Source organism: Marmota flaviventris, chromosome 5 (assembly GCF_047511675.1).
Source record: "Marmota flaviventris isolate mMarFla1 chromosome 5, mMarFla1.hap1, whole genome shotgun sequence".
NCBI classification, from domain to species: domain Eukaryota; kingdom Metazoa; phylum Chordata; class Mammalia; order Rodentia; family Sciuridae; genus Marmota; species Marmota flaviventris.
The window spans coordinates 76,500,262-76,520,639 of NC_092502.1; the positions used below are offsets into that span (position 1 = coordinate 76,500,262).

At 32.5% G+C, this 20,378-nt stretch overlaps 1 protein-coding gene across 5 annotated transcripts in view; it reads right to left on the minus strand.

Annotated features, from left to right (window-relative positions):
- Fer (FER tyrosine kinase) overlaps positions 1 to 20,378 on the minus strand; it is a 438,465-nt gene that overhangs the window by 376,173 nt on the left and 41,914 nt on the right. For all 5 annotated transcript variants that reach the window (XM_071612350.1, XM_071612351.1, XM_071612352.1 and 2 more), the window contains 2 exons: positions 3,003 to 3,176; positions 869 to 968 (listed from right to left, as the gene is read on the minus strand). In XM_071612350.1, the coding sequence (XP_071468451.1) occupies positions 869 to 968; positions 3,003 to 3,176 (274 nt within the window). The remainder of the gene's footprint in view (positions 1 to 868; positions 969 to 3,002; positions 3,177 to 20,378) is intronic.

Below are 20,378 nucleotides of genomic sequence, written 5' to 3' on the forward strand. Positions count from 1 at the left end.
AAAGAATATATAATAAAAGACAAAGAGAAAGTGCATTAGTAAAAGAAAAAGGTAAAATAAGAACCAAAGAAAATTAGAGTTTCCAGTAGAGCTTTTATTTAGTTAGTAAGACAAAATTTTTAAAAATACCAAAAAAAAAAAAATCTTTTTTTGCAATGTTTTAAAAATCTACATATGAAGACTGTTTAGTCACATTTAAACAAAAAACAAATATTGCTCAATTATAGCAATAGCAAAGCTTCTGTTCATGATCTTTGATTAATTTCTGCTGAAATCTAATATATGAAAAATTTAGAAACAAAATTACAAAAGTAACCAATAAGAAAACATAATCATAAATCTCTGTTTTAAAACACAACCAACATGGTCCTTTCTACTTTTTAGTATCTCTTATGAAAATTCTAAGACAATGTAGACCCAAATAACTCAGTTATAAAGCCAAAATAAAGCTATAAAAGCTATAAAATCATCTTTGGGTTTTAATGGGTTTTAAATACCAGAGATAAAAAGAAGATTTTAATCTTTATTCTATCTTTTTAAGATTCCTAAACAGAATACTGTTTTTCTTATTTAATACTTTCTAATTAAATAAAACATAAAATGCTAGAAAAAAATTTATACACTCCTTGCATCTATTACAAATACGATGTAATTCCATTTAGTATGAATTATTCAACAATACTTTGAGTCATTTAAAACAAAGTATGGTTTACTATACAGTTTGAGAATTAGTCTATTTTTGGTTTATTTTGAGGTTTTTTTGTATGTAAATTGTACTATATGGAATCATTCTACTACACATAAAGATAATTTTCAAACAGCAAGAACAAAAATTATTTAAATACACATTTTCATAATTTTTCCATACCTTTAGCTAAAGCTTCTTTATATTTCTCTTTGGCAGAATTCATTTCTTTTATTAATTGTCTATAACTGGATTTTAATTTCTCCAATTCTGTTTTTGTAACCTGTAAAAAAAATAAAATGCAGAATTTTTTAACATTTAAATTTAAATCAAGGAAGGGAAGAGGGGAGAGAAAAGGGAAATACTGGAAAATGATATTGGCCAAATTATAATGTGATATTGTGACTATATATGAACAAATTCCAACATCATATACAACTATAATGCACCAATGAAAACCAAGGAAAAATAAATAAGTTTAAATTGGTCAAGAACTTGAATTCCAAAAAACTAATTGATATGTATTTTACTACTTATAGCCCTTTACTGTACAATTATAGCCAATAAAACTACGAATTAGCTTAAAATCAGTGATAAATTCAACAGCATATGATAACAGATAAACTTCTCAAAAGAGGAAAATTAAGAGTAACACTATAATTGTCTAAAATCTAAAGACTAAACAAATTAACTTGCAAGATACCAAAATATCCGCAATAGGAAAAAGTTAAAATATTTAACCATTGTATAAAGTAACTTCACATTATTGGAAAACAGATAAATTTCTTAAGAATAAGAGCAAGACAAAAATCATGCTCTCTCGTCCTTTCAAGAGAAAACTCAGTCATTAACTTTTTTGTTTTTAATTTTTTTTTTAGTTGTTGATGGACATTTATTTAATTTATTTATATGTAGTGCTGAGAATCAAACCTGGTGCCTCACACACGTTAGGCAAGCACTCTACCACTGAGATACAACCCCAGCCCCATTGGTTAACTTTTAAGTTGCTACAGAACCAATTTATTATTGTGAAAATTAGCAAATTAATTTTTAAAAAAGCAAGCATTTACCTGACTTTTCCTATATGATATACATTTTAGGGTAACCAGATAAGAAAAGTCTTCTTTACAGAAAACTTTTAGTTAAATTGCATTAGGAAATGATAGAAGTGAAATACTGCTATTTCAAAAATCCCAAGAAAATAACAGATCTAAGTAACAAACATCAATCAGTAGCTTATATTATTAGGCAAAATATTGCTGGGAAACTTCTCTAATATATTGATCAGGCTGACAAGACTGATACCTGTTAGCAAAGTTTACCACCACAGAAAGATAAAGAAGCAGGCATTACATACCTTCTGATATGAAAAAACAGAAAGTCTACATTACCACCCATGATGTATTCTTGCCCAAAATAAACAGAATCTCATTAAGCCTCTAAATCTAATTTTCAGTTTACAAGAAAAATGGAGAATGAAGGAATTATAAGAAATCATATCATGAGATGCAAACAGTAAAATCCAAAATGAAGAAAACAATTCTATTGAGCAAATTATCCACTTTCTTCAATAAATGAATGCCATTTTGTTAAAGGGACAGGAAGAAAAACCTACAGATTAAAAGAAAATTACCATTCAAATGCAATGTATGGACTACATTTGAATCCTGATTCAAACAAAGCAACAGTAAAAACATTTTAACAACAATAATTTGAATGTAGGATATTTAATTATTGTCACTTTAAGGTGGATTGATGGTAATGTTATGTTTTTAGAAGGTCTTAACAGTGTAGAAGAAAAAGTGGGTAGGACTAGAGAAAGAAAAAAAATATGTTGTCTATGTGGGGTTATGGGTAGAAGAGTTCATGTGCCTATTCTTCTCTTTGCTTCCATAACAAAAACAGCTTTAATAAATTATCCAGAAGACAAAATCTGAGTATGACAAAATTTTGGAAATACCTTAAATAAATTATTTTGCCTATTTCTGTATTATTTATTCTTTGTTATTTATGCACAGTGTTACGTGATACACATCTAATTTTTATAAAGGCTAAAATCTATTTCAGTAAATAAAAAGTAATCTAAATAATTTTCAAAAAACACTCTGTTATAGGTTAATTGGCAGCACGTTTTTCTTTTTTGCACGTAGATAAAGTAACTATTTATCTTGTAAGATATAAGATACTACTTATTAGAAACACCAAATCTATTTCTTGATAGGAAATGATGAGTAAACAATTCTTAAGTCAAACAGGATAAAATATTCGTCAAGTTTAAACACAAATTGAAGAAAGAATTCAATATGGAAAGACAAACCTTGATCATCTCTGCCTCTATCTGCTGATGGACACCTACGTAACTTTTCTTCACCTGCTGCTTGTCCTTGATCATCATGGTAAGCCTGTGTAAGGGTCCAGAGTTTAGATCCTCTGCATGCGTCTTCATTATCCTACTAAGTTGTTCGGTCTGCTGAATCATAAGTAGCCAAGACTTAAAAAAAAGAAAAGAAAGAAAAATTGCATTGTATTAGAAGCTCCTGTTTAGCTATGATTTAAGTGTTCAAAACCTTTAAATATTTAGCTTACTGTAAATTATTACATTAATATAAAATGAGAGATTTCTGGAAATTGTGCAGTGAATTATGGATGATTTGTATTTAACATCTTCAACTACAGATGCTTCAAAATTCAGTATTCAAGGGCTATACAGAATACTAGGAAAAGGATTAAGGGATCCTGAAAGTCTACGCTTGGACTTCACATTTGTTTTCCAATATGCTGAAATACTGTTCTTCTCACACCATTCAAATGCCCCAGTAAGACTACCAGTTCCTAATAGTCAAATAGTCCCATCTTCATCTCAACCTGCCCTTCTGTGGCATTTGATCCTGGCGACTTGAACTTGGCTTCCTTTTCCATCTATCTTTAGTGAACAGGAACATTCCCACCTTATTTTCTTCTTTTCTAAAATTTCCTGCTCAACCTTTGGTGCCTGCTCTTCTTTTGTTCCCTTTGCCTTAATACTGGATTTCTGCATAGTTTGCAACTTTTTAAAATAAATACAATTAGTTCTCAATAGCACAACATAACTAAGGGACATAACATGTTGCTTCAATATCAGAGCTACATAATGGTGAATTTGAAACGAATGGGCATACGGAGACTGCTAGAAAAATTTTATTATTAATTAATTTATTTATTAAAGTCTAATAGACTTTATAACCTACATATACTGAAAATAAAAAAGAGGAATGTTCATTATAGTTGTTCATATATTCTGCTAGGCACAGTGTTACATGCCTATAATCCCAGTGGTTTGGGAGGCTGAAGCAGGAGGATCATGAGTTCAAAGCCAGGCTCAGCAAATTACAAATTAGCGAGTCCTTAAGCAACTCAGTGAGATTGCTCCTCCCCTGCTTTTTTTTTTGGTCCTGGGGATTGAACTCAGGGCCACACGACCACTGAGCCACATCCCCAGCTCTATTTTGTATTTTATTTAGAGACTGGGTCTCCCTGAGTTGCTTAGTGCCTCACTCTTGCTGAGGCTGGCTTTGAACTCATGATCCTCCGGCCTCAGCCTCCTGAGTTACTGGGATTACAGGTGCACACCACCATGCCCAGCTGGGACCCCGTCTCTACATAAACTATAAGAAAGGGCTGGCATGTGGCTCAGTGGTTAAGCGCCCCTAAGTACAATTCCCGGTACCCCACCCCCTAAAAAATCTATTCTGAAATAATTACTGGAGAACTATCATAGTCACAGAATATCCATATAAATGATACAACAACAACAAAAAAAGGCAAGGAATGATTTCAGATATTTACAAAAATAATTTATTTTTTATCTGTAAATGAGCAAGATTATTCTTGTCCTATTAACATTCTAGTAGAATCCTAAACTGACATTTCATTAAGAATCTATATCAAAGCTACAGCCTAAAGTAGTTGTAACTCTTAGTCACAATCTGACTCCAGGTATAACTGGTAATCTTATTTTATATACATTTCAATATGCTAAAAGAGTAAATAACAATCTTTGAGAATATTTGTTTGGGAGAGGAACTGTTTCCAGTGGGAAATGCTATTATGTACATAAAAAGTGATAAGTGGCTTATGAACCCATTATATTTACTTTCAAGTTTGAAAGTGTAACACATAGTAGGGCCTTTACACCACAAAGTAATTTAAAACTGATGTAGCTCTTCCTTTAAAAATATAAAATTTAGGGACTAGGGTAGTGACTCAGTGGTAGAGCACTTACCTAGCATACATGAAGCACTGGGTTTGAGTCTCAGCACCACATATAAATAAATAATAAAAATAAAGGTCCACTGACAACTATTATATATGCATGTATATGCATATATATGTATACATATATACATATATATACTTTAACAAAGATGAAAACAATAAAAACTATACAAAATGGATTAAAAATAAAAATTAAATAGCCATAATAATTGGTGTGGCTTTGCCTATTTATCTAATATTTTCATGCTGAAAAATACAATATTGAAAAAATATCCTATGGTATGTGCACAATGTTGAGGTACAAATAGCTTTAACATAATAGGTAAGTAAGAAGAGTCAGTGTTCTTGCTCTAACTCCAAACAATTAATATTTTCTAAGTGCAATAAACATTTGTAATTCTGTGTAGCAGTTCTTGCAGCACAGGGGAGAAGCCTTCTTGTAAGTGAACACCAAAACCCACACAATTAGATTGATTGCCCTCCTCTCCCAGTAGAACATATCCACACTGCCTAATATCCCTTTTCACTGGAGTGACTGCAGGAAGTCCAAGGTCCCAAAGTATACATTATCATTTTGTCAACATCTTCTTGCCCTCAATGTCTCCTAATCCCACACAGGTCACTATAGAATCTGGTACCCTCAGGAACTCCTGCTTTCTGATTAGAAAACTCCTCAGACCTCTTACTAGAATTTTCCATGTATCTTCTAGCTTTAATAAAAATCTGGTTCAGTTCTATTCCCAAAGTCCCAACATTGCTAATAAACATTCTTGCTCTTCCTTCATAAGTCCATGCTCTGTTGAAACTCAAACCACCAATCCCCATCAACAAGTCTTCAGATGCTACCTCCAAAATCTACCATACTTTTCTCCATCTCCACTGCCACTTCTTTGGAGGTTATAATTATCTCTGGCTTAGACATACCTCCCAAATGCTATATTCCCATGTTTCATTCCAATCCATTCCCCCTTAAAATAGCAAAAGAAATTAATAACACTGTCTTTCCTAAACCTCTACACTGAGATTTTTATGTATTTAAAGAAAATTCAAACTATTATCTAAGATCTATAATATCTCCCATTACCTGTCCTCTTTCTCTTTCCAACATTTCCTTTGCCATTTTTCACCTAGTTAAGTAAATTTTAGGAGCATCATTCTTTATTTGGTTTCCTTAACATATCAAGCTCCAATCTCCTTCTGGAAGTTTTTCCTATCTAATAGAAGCTCTTCCTCCCCTTTATATTGCAGGATCCCTCTCTTTGTTTAGTGATCAGCTAAATGTCATGTAGGTCTAATCCCTATTACTCTCTCTCTTCAAACAATTATTGATCTGCTCATATATTTGGTAGAATTGTTTTCTTTTTAAAAATAATTTTAGTTGTAGATGGTCACAATATCTTTATTCATTTTTATGTGGTACTAAGGCTTGAACCCAGTGCCTCACATGTGTGAGGCAAGTGCCCTATCACTGAGCCACAACGCCAGCCTGGATTTGTTCTTTTTAAGGCCTCCAAAATTAGAATGGAAGTTCTGTGAAGGCAGTATCATGTCTCTTTGATCATATTTCAGGTATTTACTGTGATGTCTAAAATAATAAATAACAAACATTCATTGATATAAGAAAAGAAGGAGGGGCAAACAAAGAGAAGGAGGGATGATATAGAATAAAACCATGAATAGAATATATGCCATAAAAAATAATTTTAAAAAATGTAACACAGAATTGTACAAAAAACAGCTTGCTAATAATGTTGCTTATAGTGAGATTTTACCAGTAGTAAAAGTCACTGATCCTTAAAGTTACAGAAAAGTTAAGAAATATTAAAAAGTAATAATAGCTTAGAAGTAGACTATATGATTAGCATGCATGATGCTCTGGGTTCAATCCCCAGAACCAAAAACAAACCTTACATTTAATTTTAGAAAAATTTAATCACATATAAAGAACAACAAATTTGAAAAAAAATACTATAGGAAATTTTACAAAATAGAATTTAAATATAACTATTAACAGAAAAGCTACAAAATATAAAGGTACTAATAATTTAACTGTAGTAGACTATACAAAATCCCAGAGAATACTAATAAAAATTAGGAGTGACTGATGGGAAGTTTATTTCCTAACTTTTCACAGAGAAGAGTTCAAATATAGCTTTAGTTCTAAAGTTTATAAATCAAGAAATATATGTTTAAGTGTGCAATTCTTAAATTTCAAAAGGTAAATAAGTGATTGTTTAGGAAAAAAAACAATTCATCTACCTTTTGTAACATTAGAACTAATTTTTTGGATTTTCTTGTTTGGTTTGGTTTTTTGTTTGTTTGTTTGTTTTTGTATGTTCTGGGGACTGACCCGAAGGCCATATGCATTCTAAAAAAGCACATACTCTACCACTGAGCTATCCCCCTCCTAGCCCTGAATATGAGTTTTAAGGAAAGATAACACTGTCCTTTTAAAAAAGAGAGAGAGGGAAAAAAATGAAGAAAAAAAAAAAAAAAACAATGAATAACAACTGAAAATAAGTTACAAAATAAAAATGACACTCAACGTATCTGTTAAACATATGAAAATTAGATAAACATCTCTGATTAAAAACATCAAGTTGGGGAGGGCTAAAACTTCACTGCATGCAATACATAAAAAACAGACACACAGTGAAATAACATTTAACAATAACAACAACAAAAAGACAAGTAAAAGACCCCCAGAAAAATGTGAACAAGATCCAGCAGGTTACATTCAAATGACACACAGTTGAATTTTAGGCACAAACTATAAAAAAAGAATGTCAATTAAAATGAATGTATAACTATGAGAAATCTTTATGTTCCGCAAAACAGTGCCATCGAAATACGAAAAATAAAAATGATAGACAATACAATAACAAATCAAAGTAGTGACAGAATTACGTACACCCATCTCTGCTTGTGACAGATGAAGTTAAAAAAAAAAAAAAACTATAGAGTATCAAGTAATTTAATAATCAATCTATTTGACCTATCATTATATATTTTTTTATAGTACTAGAGGCTCAAACCCAGGACCTTACATATGCCAGGCAAGTACTGTACCACTGAGCCACATCCCCAGTTCTAAATAAATTGATTTAAAATAAATAAATAGGGCTGGGGATGTGGCTCAAGTGGTAGCATGCTTGCGTGGCATGCGTGCGGCCCGGGTTCGATCCTCAGCACGACATACAAACAAGGATGTTGTGTCCGCCGATAAATAAAAAATAAATATTAAAAATTCTCTCTCTCTCTCTCTCTCTCCCTCCCTCCCTCCCCCTTAAAAAATAATAAATAAAATAAAATAAATATAATAAAATCCAATAGTTGATTTCTAAGACTCATATCAAATAGACTAAGCTGCATTAGCTTAGTTATTGCCCAATTTCAGAAGTAAGAGAGCCATCAGGATACTATTATTGCTATTAAAAAGAGTAAGTTTAAGCTGGGCTTGGTGGTACATGCCTGTAATACCAGTGATTGAGGAGGCTGAGGCAAGAGTATCACAAGTTCAAGGCTAGCCTCAGCAACTCAGCAAAGGCCCCAAGCAACTTAGTGAGATGCTATCTCAAAAAATAAAAAGGTCTAGGGATGTGGCTTATGGTTAGACATCACTAAATTCAATCCCTAGCGCCCCCCCCCCCAAAAAAAGAGCAAGTTTAAATATCTAAACACAGATGAACCTATAAAATAAATCAACTTTTTTTCCCAATACTTTTTCTTCCACCTTCCTAGACCCAGGGCTCCAGAATTACTTTTGTTCTTCTTGAACTTAAAGGTCATCCTTCTTATTCTTCTGAAGAAGAACAATACCAGAACGAAAATGTCCAGAATCATCTTTATCCCTCATCTAACCTCAAGTGAGGCTGAATCAAAGACTTTCATAGTCCCTTCCAGTACCAGCACCTGTGATCTTTCTCTCTTTCACCATTTCCTTAAAATGCCTGGATTTTTATGGCTTATGTCCAGAGAAGATTTCTTTGTTCATCCAGCTCTAGAGGATCTTTGATAATATAAGGCTGAACTACTTGGAAATTTCAAAGAAAATAATGAATTACAATTAAGTTCCTTGGAGATGTCTATTTCTTTTTCTCTAGCTTCCATGTGATACTCCTGCTCTCTACCATGCTACATCCCATATCTTTTCCCTGTCCTAAAGAAGTTCTGTTAACGCTCCCTTTCCTCTATGTCCAAATTCTCCCTGATTGGCTCCATCAGCTAAACATCTCTTTAAAAAAGCAAAGCCCTCTCTTTTCTCTTCCAGCCTAACCAACCATTTCATCTACTGCCCTAATTTTTTTTAACCCCTCAAATAACTTCTGGGCAAACAAAAATTAGAAAACTGCATTTACTCATAAACCATGCTATTTATTCAGGACAACCCAGTTTTCTGAATCTCTATCAAATAAATGCTGGTTTATTCCATCATATGCTCTATAACATAGAACTGAGAGGTGGGGTTGATCATCTCCATTACTTCTTTCTAACCTTACCCCCTTTAAAGCTATCCACACTTTTCAAAATGACCCTCTGCTCCTGCTACTTAATACCATCAACTTCCTGCCAACTCACAGGGCTTCTCTCATTTTCTCTTTATACCAATATGATGAAGCAAATGTATTCATCTTATAAATATGGAAAATGGATGTCAAAGAGGTTAAATAATCTGTTCAAGGTCACATAGTGAACCAGTGGAAGAATTCAGATGCAAACACAAATATATTTATTAATGTGCTAGACCTGATACAAGTTGATTCTTAGAGGATACAAAAGAATGAAAACCTGAAGGCTCTTGTATCTGAGGGCTGCTTTAAAACTAACTATCTAAGCTAAACTAATCAGAGTACCATTTAAATTGGTTACAAATTTCATAGTAATCTTTAATCTTTAATTTAGTACTTTATTATCAGACTAGAGGCCAAAAGCCAAAGGGAAATGCTGCTTGCATTCTTTGGGCCACCTTTGTTGTAGCATGAGTATATCTAAGGAAAGAAGTCCTGGGCCAGTATTAGTGTCATTCTTGACATGACATGCTTTGTTAAAAGCTATAAAAATGAAAATGAAGGTTGGTGATGTAGCTCAGTGGCAGAATGCTTGCTAGCATGTGCAAGACCCTCAGTTTTATTCCCAGTACAAGGAAGGAAGGAAGGAAGGAAGGAAGGAAGGAAGGAAGGAAGGAAGGAAGACTATCACTGTAATTGGGTTTCTAACTAAAATAATGGTTCCCCCCAAATCTCCATAAACAAAACAATTAAGAGCTAAATCATCTTCTTAATAACCAACCCAATACCATACTCAATAATTAGAAACAGGACTACCTTAAGACATAGATAGCACATTGTATAGATAGCTTTATACAATAATTAACATAAATCTTAAAATGACTACTTTCCTACGGCCTAGGTTAACAATATAACTGGTTTGAGATATATAAATTTTAGAACACTTTTCAGAAATTTGAGTGGTATCATAAATAATAGTAATATTATATCATAAAAATACAGATTTTATCTGAAATTATTTCCAAAGTTTTTCTAAGGTATTAAATGTGATTTTTTGATGCTGTTATTTTGTGACCAAAAATAAAATGTTTCCTAGAAATAAATGCATCATTTATTTCTATTTATTTCATATTTATTTTTTTTAAAAAAAGGAATGATTCAATTTGGAAAAAATTTTTCTCTCCTACCTTCCTCCTCCAAAATAACATATATATATATATATCAGTTACATACATTAAATAGCATCTCAGCTTTATACAATAATTAACATAAATCTTAAAATGACTATTTCATACTTAGGAAACCAAAAGAGGTCAACAGTACCAGTTTTGCTAACATGAATACATGTCATAAAAAATAACTCTATACTCAATTTTTAAAAAATGAAAAGCTATATATACGGAGAAATGCATATCTTTTAGAAAAGCACATCATGTCTTTTCTTGCCTTCTACCTTTGAACAAACAGATCTGTGGTAAGGTGAATCAGTATTCCGTAAACAGGTAGTAATTTATACCAAAACATACTTATTCTGGGACATAAAGTAAAAGAACAAATTACTACTGGAGCTATGATTATAGCAAAGCACTGAAAATAATCAACAACATGACTCAAGCTTGAAAAATAACTAAATAAATAGTTGTCATAAATAGCTTTTTGCTACAGACTGTATCCCACAACAACTTGTTTTCATTGTTCTTGCTTAAAATTTTTTTAAAGCATCAAAATTCTACAAAAAAAAAAAATACATAGTTTCTTCAGTACACAATAACTCAAAATTAATGGTTCTCTGAAGCAGTAGCTTTTATTCTAAGTTTGCCTAACATAAGAAGGTTAGAGGCTCTGAGTCCTTATGGAATACAGAAATCTAGAAAACACTCATTAAATTTCCCCAAAACTAAAGTTTTCAAAAGTTTGACTACAAGTGCAAAGGAAACCTTAGATATTCTTCAATCATAAGAGCCTCTCTTTCTGCATTTTCTTCAAAGCTTCATAGTTTCCCTACTCCTACAACCCTGACTGCAATAAGAAACAACTGGGAGTCATTTAAAACACCAATCTTTGAGCTATTACAGAGATTCTGATTTAATAGGCTTTTGATAGGATCCCAAGCATCAATATTTTAAAGCTCTCCAGGCAATTCTAATGTACAAATTCTGCTATAACAAATATTTGTGTCCCTAGTAATCATTGAGTTATGCAAAATCATATACTTAAAGCTCCAGAGCTTATGGAAAAATAGGGTTACGGGCATTAAACTCAAAAAATTAAATCAGGGATGCATTAAAAAAGACAATCAATAAAAACTTTGCAGTTTCACACTTACTGTGATTAAAAAATATGTAACTACTACAACAAACATGGCACTTTAACTTGAAAAGATCTGGAGTTTGCTTGTCAAAGTCAATTTTAGAAGGATTATAACTTGTGAGTCACAGTAAAGTGGTAGAAAGAATTACCTATAATTGCACAAAAAGTTGCAATACCACACATGGATAAGTGTGGCTCATGACAAAGGAGTAAACAGAGGCAGCTAATAAAGAACTGAAATATATACCTGAAATCTATTCCTCAGCAACTTGGTTCAGCTGGGTAGTTTTCTACATTCACCCATTGCTTCCTCCAGTTTCACATGTAAGAAAAAATTCACATAAAGCTCAAATTGTTCCTTAATATTGTGCAGGAACAAATTCATCTTTTCAAATTAAATGTTGTACCAGAACTGACTCTGTAGCCAGACTTAAGAATTACTGCCTTAAATATATACACTGGTGAAACTTTAGTTTCACAGGCTCAAGTTATAGTATATGTGTATTGTACAACTACTAACAGTAAGTCTGATTCTCCAAAAAGCAATTTTCATTCCTTTTTATTCTCCTGTGGCATATTATAAATATTGCTAATATTTCCATGCCCTTTGCATTTAAAAGGTAAGTCAACATCTGCCTTCATATAAGTTGTGTTATTTGAGGATTATATATATATATCACTGAGTTATTTAAAAATAGAGTTGACTATATTTAGACAGGTGAAATTCTAGATAAGCAAGAAATTACAAAGTAAAAATGATCTGCAGTATAGAAGAAAAAAAAGTGTTCAAGATCACCATTAAATATGTGAAAAGAGCCAGACATGGTGATGCACACCTGTAATCTCCACTGCTTGGGACCCAGTCTAAATCAGGAGGATCACAACATCAAGGCCAATCCAAGCAACTTAACAAAATAAAAAGGTCAGGGGTTGTAGCTGGGTGGTAGAGCACTTGCCTAACATGTGCAAGACTCTGGGTTCAATTCCTAGCACGGGAGGGAGGGAGGAAGAAAGAGAAAGAGAGAAAAGAAAAAAATTTTTAATTATACTCAGTTTTAGAGAAATATAAAACAAAATCACAGCAGATCACAAAAATTCAAAAGTGAGACAACACACACTGTTACATTGATTAGAAGAAGCTGACACTCCATCTAGTTCTGGAGGATATGCAAAATGGTATGAGATAATTAGGGAAATTTATATTTTTATTTACAATATATAAGAAAACTACATGCACATTTATATTTTGACCAAGGAATTCTATTTCTAGGAATTTACCATAAAAATACCCATAAAAATACAAAACTACAGCCATGTAATGGCATTTACTGCAGCATTCTTTGTGATTATAAAATACATTAGAAACCAAAAATTCTGTATGTAGAAAATACATAATGCTCCACTAAAAGGAACAAGGACACTGAGGGAAAAGAGTTAATTCTAGGACTATAGAAAGGATGTTTCAAGATGAGCCTACTATACATATGCCAAAAAGTGTTACTCAAGGATGGAGGGGGAAACCAAGTCCAGGTAGTTGAAATCAAAAATAACTACCTAGGTCTCCTCCAAAACATTTCCCAACATTTCCTCCAAAAACAATATAAAGAACAAAAAGGAAAATAAAACCACACAAAAACCATGCCCTCAGGATTAAAGACAAAAATGTACACATTTCAAAATAACTTACAGTAAAAAACAAAAATAGCCAAATCACAGAGTGTGACTTCTCATTTTTTGTGTTCTATATTAGACACTGAAGAGATGCTAAATGAGATGGGTTCTTCTATATTAGACACTGGATCATGATGAAAAAGTGTTGCCAAAAAGATATTAGTGATATAGATGACAAAAGTAGGATATGGGATGTGTTTTTAATAATATGTGACAATGCTAAATTGCAATAATTTGATCATTATATAGTTGATACATTCTTTGAAAATACATGCACAGGTATTTAGAAATAAAGACCCATGACATTTTCAACTAATTCATAAATGGTCCAAAAAATACTACATATATATTTATATGAAAAAATTCTAATATATATTTACATTGTTAAGAGAACAAAAATGATAAAATGTTAATAACTAATGAATCAATTGAAGGACATAGTTTTTGTTTTATTCTTGAAACTCTATGGAAGTTTTAATTTTTTTAAATAATGACAAGAAAATCATAAGTTGTAAGACTTCCACTTCCGGTCACAATAGAGAAACAGGAACCAATTTATTCTCCTGCCTAAAATTAACAACTGAACAAAAATATAAAAATGAAAGCACTCAAGACCCTGGAACACAGAATGTGGTAGCACACACCTACAACTCCAGCAATTTGTGAGGCTGAGACAGAAAGACCGCAAGTTCAAAGCGAGCTTAGGCAACTTTACCTGTCTCAAATAAAAATAAAAAGGACTCCAGATGTATCTCAGTAGTAGAGTACTTGCCTAGCATGTATGAAGCCCTGGGTTCAAGCCCCAATATTGATGACAAAAACAAAACAAAACAAACCACCAGATATCAATAAATGAAAGACTATGATTCTGAGAGACTATAAACAAATGATCTGTGCCATAAGATTATTGCAGTTCACAGAACGGAGAAAATGATGAGGCCACCCATAGGAAGGAAGAGTCAAGTAGAACTCATGTGTTGAGGAGACTTAAGTTCAGAACACAGCTTTGACTTAAGTCAAAGCTCTGGAGAAAGGGACAAGGACAGAGTTTTTTTAACAGAGGCATAAGGTACACGAAGAGAAAATTCAGGAGATTTGCAAAGACTTCCCCTTGATTATTTAGGTAACTACCAAGTTCAAAGGTATGAGCAAACTACTCAACACCTAGGAAATACCACCCAAAAGGATTATAGAGAAAAGTCTTGACATGGGGTCAAGAATCATACCAGGTCCCAAGAACCAGAGTTCAATGTAAAGGGCGTCTTTCTGAGTACTAAATATGATCTTGCTTCAGCAGAGGCAGTAGATAAACTGACATTATACCTATCTCTTGATAAAAGCAAGAACCAAGAAGAGTAAACTGTCTCCAAGTAACTTAACTACATCCCATAAAACTCTAGGAACCCAGTACCTTACAAAGTAAAATTCATAATGCCTGACTTGCATCAAAATCAAAGATTATCAGGCACACAGATGCAGAAAATGCAACTCAAAATAAGGAGAAAACATAATCAATCAAAACTGATCCAGAATTAATACAGATGAAGGAAAATGAGAACAATAAAATAATTACTATGAATACATCCCATAAAGTCAAGAAACTAGAGGATATAATAAACATATTGAGTAAGAACGTGGAAGATATAAAAAAAAAGATTCAAAATCTAATTAGAGGAGATATTTATAACTTGCTCATCTTTTTTTAAATTAATTTATTTATTTGTTCTAATTTGTTCTTCATGACAGCAAAATGTATTTCAATTCATAGCACACATATGCAGCACAATTTTTAATTTCTCTGGTTGTATTCAAACTAGAGTCACACCATGTACCTAGGGTAATGATGTTCATCTCATTTCACCATCTTTCTACCCACAAGCTCTCCCCACCTTCCTCTCTCTCCCCTTTTCCCTATAAAATTGCTCCATTCCTCCCATTCTCACCTTCCCATACCCTATTATGGATCAGCATTCACTTATCAGAGAGAACATTTGGCCTTTGGTTTTTCGGGATTGGCTTACTTCACTTAGCATGATATTCTCCAACTCCATCCATTTATTTGCAAATGCCATGACTTTATTCTCTTTTAATATTGAGTAATATTCCATTGTGTATATATACCACAGTTTCTTTATCCATTCATCTGTTGAAGAGCATCTAGGTTGATTCCACAATTTAGCTATTGTGAATTGTGCTACTATAAACATTGATGTGGCTGTGTCACTAAAGTATGCCACTTTTAAGTCCTTTGGGTACAAACCAGGAAGTGGGATAGCTGGGTCAAATGGTGGTTCCATTCCAAGTTTTCCAAGAAATCTCTATACTACTTTCTCAACTGGTTGCACCAATTTGCAGTTCCACCAGCAATGTATGAGTATGCCTTTTCCCCCACATCCTCGCCAACACTTATTGTTGTTTGTATGCTTAATAACTGCCATTCTGACTGGAATGAGATGAAATCTTAGAGTAGTTTTGATTTGCATTTTTCGAATTGCTAGAGATGTTCAAAATTTTTCATATATTTGTTGATCGATTGTATATCATCTTCTGAGAAGTATCTGTTCAGTTTCTTAGCCCATTTATTGATTGGTTATTTGGGGTTTTTTGGTGTTAAGTTTTTTGAGTTCTTTATAGAACCTAAAGGTTAATGCTTTATCTGATGTGCCTGTGGTAAAAATTTGCTCCCATTCTGTAGGCTCTCTTTTCACCTCATGATTGTTTCTTTTGTTGAGAAGAAGCTTTTCAGTTTGAATCCATCCCATTTATTAATTCCTGGTTTTAATTCTTGTATATTAGGAGTCTTCATTAAGGAAGTGGGGACCTAATCCGACATGATGAAGATTTGGGCCTACTTCTTCTGCTATTAGGTGCAAGGTCTCTGGTTTAATTCCTAGGTCCTTAATCCACTTTGAGTTTTGTGCATGGTGAGAGATAGGGGCTTAATTTCATTTTGCTGCATATGGATGTCCAGTTTTCCCAGCACTATTTGTTGAAGGGCTATCTTTTCTCCAAAAATGTTTTCGGCACCTTTGTCTAGTATGAGATAATTGTATTTATGTGGGTTTGTCACTGTATCCTCTATGCTATACTATTGGTTGACTCACTCATCTTTAACCAAAAAATGGCTCAACTACTTGATTCTACTTGATCTCTCCAATTCCTCCACCTTACAAAACAGACATGGGGCAAAAGAAAGAGGTAAGTTTTGGCAAATACAAGAAAATGAATGACTGGTCCATTGATAGAATTTAAATTTAAATGTTGGTAAAACAAGAAATGATGCAAGCAGAAGAGAAGACGTGGGAGACAGTGACTCTGCTTTAAGAGGAGGAGTCAGAAAGAGACAAAGTTCACCTCATGCATAAGGTTATGAAAGGAAACCAAAGACGCAAAATGTTTGACATGAAAAATACACGAGGTAGAATTAACAACAAATAAGACACTGAATAAAAACAAAATTAGTCAAGGGAATGAGAGAATAATAAAACTAAATACAATGGAATGCTAAGAGAATACAGAAAAATAAATAACACAGCATCAGCAAACTTTGGGGCAACTTTAAATAGCCAAATGTACATGTAATTGGAGTTCCCCAAGAGGAAAATAAAGAATAAAACAAAAATTGTTAATAATACCTGAAATTTTTCTGAAGTCAATAAAAACTATAAGCCTCAAGTCCAAGAAAGTCAAATCCACAGCACAAAAAGCATAAAGAAACATGAAGTTACACATGAATTGCTTAAAAGCACTAACAATGAAAAAAATCATAAGCAGAGCTAGAGAGGGAAAAGATTAGATGCAAATTTTCCAGAAATAATGCAAGATGACAATATAGCAACATCTTTAAAATATTGAAAAAAAAACTAGATTTCTATACACAGTTAAAATTGTTCTCAAAAACAAAAACAACATATTTTTACAAGTTCAAAACCTGAAAAAAATCCATTACCAGCAGGCCTACACTATAATAAATGTTAAAGAAATTCCTTCATGCAAAAACAAAATGATACCAGGAAAAAAAAAACCTGGATATACACAAAGAAATGAAAAGGATCACAAATGGTAACTAAGTAAATAAATATAAAGACTTATGTTTTTATTTAAATTATTCAAAAGGTAATCAACTATTAAAAGCAATAACAATACTATATTGTGGGGTTTATAATATTGAAAGGTATGAGAATAAGAGCACAAAAGACAGGTAAAGAGAAATGGAAATAATACTGATGTAAAAATATTATTATCATAGTTGAGGTTCTACATATTACAAAACAGATTTTTCAGTAAGTTAGAGATATGTACCATAAATGCTAAAGAAACCATGAATGAAAAAGTTAGAGGTAACAATATAACAAAGGAGATAAAAATAATTTTTAAAATACAGATTCAATGCAATCCCCATCAAAATATCAATGATGTTCTTTATAAAACTTGAAAAAAAAATCTAAAATCTGTATATAACTACAAAAGATCCAAACAGACAAAGCAGTCATGAGCAAAAAGAACAAAAAGGAGGCATCACACACCCTGACATCAAAATATACTTGAAAGCTGTAGTAATTAAAACAGCATGGTCTTCACATAAAAATAGACACAGACAAATGGAAGAAGATAGAGACCCTAGAAATAAACCCACACATGGAGAGCCCACTGATTCTCAACAAAGATTTTAAGAACACATAGTAGAGAAAGGACAGTCTCTTCAACAAATGGTGCTAAAGCAATTGGACAGCCACATGAAGGAGAATGAAACTAGACCCTATCATTCACTGGTTAGAAAAAGCATCTCAAAATGGATTGAAGACTTAAATGTAAGGTGCGATAGTAGGAAACTACTAGAAGAAAACATTAGAGAAATGCTTCAGGACATTGAAAGGGCAAGGATTTTTTAGACAAGACTCTAAAGCATAGAAAACAAAATCAAAAATTGACAATTGAGGTTATATCAAACCTAAAAACTTCTGCATAGAAGAGGAAACAATAAACAGAGTAAAGACACAGTCTACAGAATGGAATAAAAAAAACCTGTAAACTATACATCTGACACAGGATTAATCTCCAGAATATGTCAGGAACTCAAAAATCTCAACAACAACAAAACAAAACCCTGGCTTAAAAATGAGTAATAGACATTAAGTGTATGAAAAAAATGCTCAACATCATTGATCATTAGGGAAACACAAATCAAAACTACAATATCACCTAACCCCAGTCAGAATGGCCATTGTCAAAAAGACAAAAGAAGTGCTGGTAAGGATGTGGATAAAAAGAAACACTGCACACTGTAGTGAAAAAGTAAATTAGTATAAACATTACAGAAAACAGCATATAGGTTCCTCAAAAAGTTAAAAACTGAACTAGCATACAATCCAGCAATTCCTCCACTGGGCATATATCCAAAGGAAACGAAATTAGTATGTTGAAGAGATACCTGCACTACCATGTTCTCTGCAGCACTATTCACAATAGCCAAAAATTGGGAACAACTTAAGTGTCCATAAACTAATGAATGGATAAAGAAAATGTGGTACATATATACAATGGAATACTATTCAGCCATTAAAAGGATGAAATCTTGTCATTTGTGACAACATGGATAGAACTGGAGATCATTATGTTAAGTGAAAAAAACCCAGGCACCAGTACTGTATGAGCTCACTTGTATGTGAAATCAGAAAAGCTGAGAGTAGAAGTAGAGACTGGGTAGAGAGTAAGGGGGGGAGAAATGGAAAAAGGTGGATCAGCTAGACAGGATTAAGATTTCTGGTGTGCTACTGCACTATTGAGTGACTATGGATAACAATAATGTACTGTAGATTTTTTAAAAACTAGAAGAAAGAACTTCAAGTGTTTATAACTATAAGGAAATAAATGTTTGAGGAGATATTTTTAACCTGATTTAAACAATGCAAAGTATAAATGTATCAAAATTATCACATGATAACCCTAAATTTAAAGTATAATTTTTGTGGGGTTTTTTTAAGTTAAAAATAAATTTACTTTTAAATTTAAAATATTTTTTTAAAAATCCACAAGAAGGGGAGAAAAAGGAAAATAAGAGGAAAGAAAGAGCAGATAGAACCAAGAGAAAATAAATGGTAAAAATGATAAATTTCAACCTAATCATATCAATAACCAATTTACATGAAAACAGTCTAAACACAATAATTAAATGACAGTGATTTTTCATATTAAGGAACAAAGTAAGACAAGTGTATGCTACATACAAGAATCTACTCTATAGCAACCAAACGTGATGAAAATACATACCATGTAAATATTAATCAAAAGAAAGCTGAAGTTATTATAATAATATCAGAGTAGATTTTACAGCAAAGAATATTACCAGAAATCAAGTTAATTTCACACTAATAAAGAAAATCAGTTGACAAGGAAAACATTAAAATCCTAAACATTTTTCACCTAATAAACAAACTGATTTCTCAAGAAGTCATAATTTTAAACTTAAGCACAAAATTAAACATATTCAAAATAAAAGTAAAACTGATTAAACTGCAAGTAGAAACAAATTCATATAATTATAATCAGAAATTTCAAAATTCACCCCTCTCAATAATTGGTGGAACAGATGGTCAAAACTGAGTAAAGAAACTGGGACAGTTAATTTTATGTCCATTTGGGTCAACAAAGGATGCTGAAATAGCTGGTAAAGCATTATCTGGGTCTGGGAGGGTGTCTCTGGAAGAGATTAGCATTTCAATCAGTCAACTGAATAAAAATCAGTCCCTACCAAAGTGAGGAAGAGAATTCATAGGGAGTGAACTAGAACAAAAAGGACAAGGAAAGGCAAGTTCACTACTCTTCTGGAGATGAGACATATATTTGCCTCTGCCCTTGACATCTGAACTCCAGGTTATGGGACCTTTCTACTCTGGGATTAATGCCAATGCCTTCCCAGGTTTTCAGGTCTTTGGCCTAAGATTGAGTGT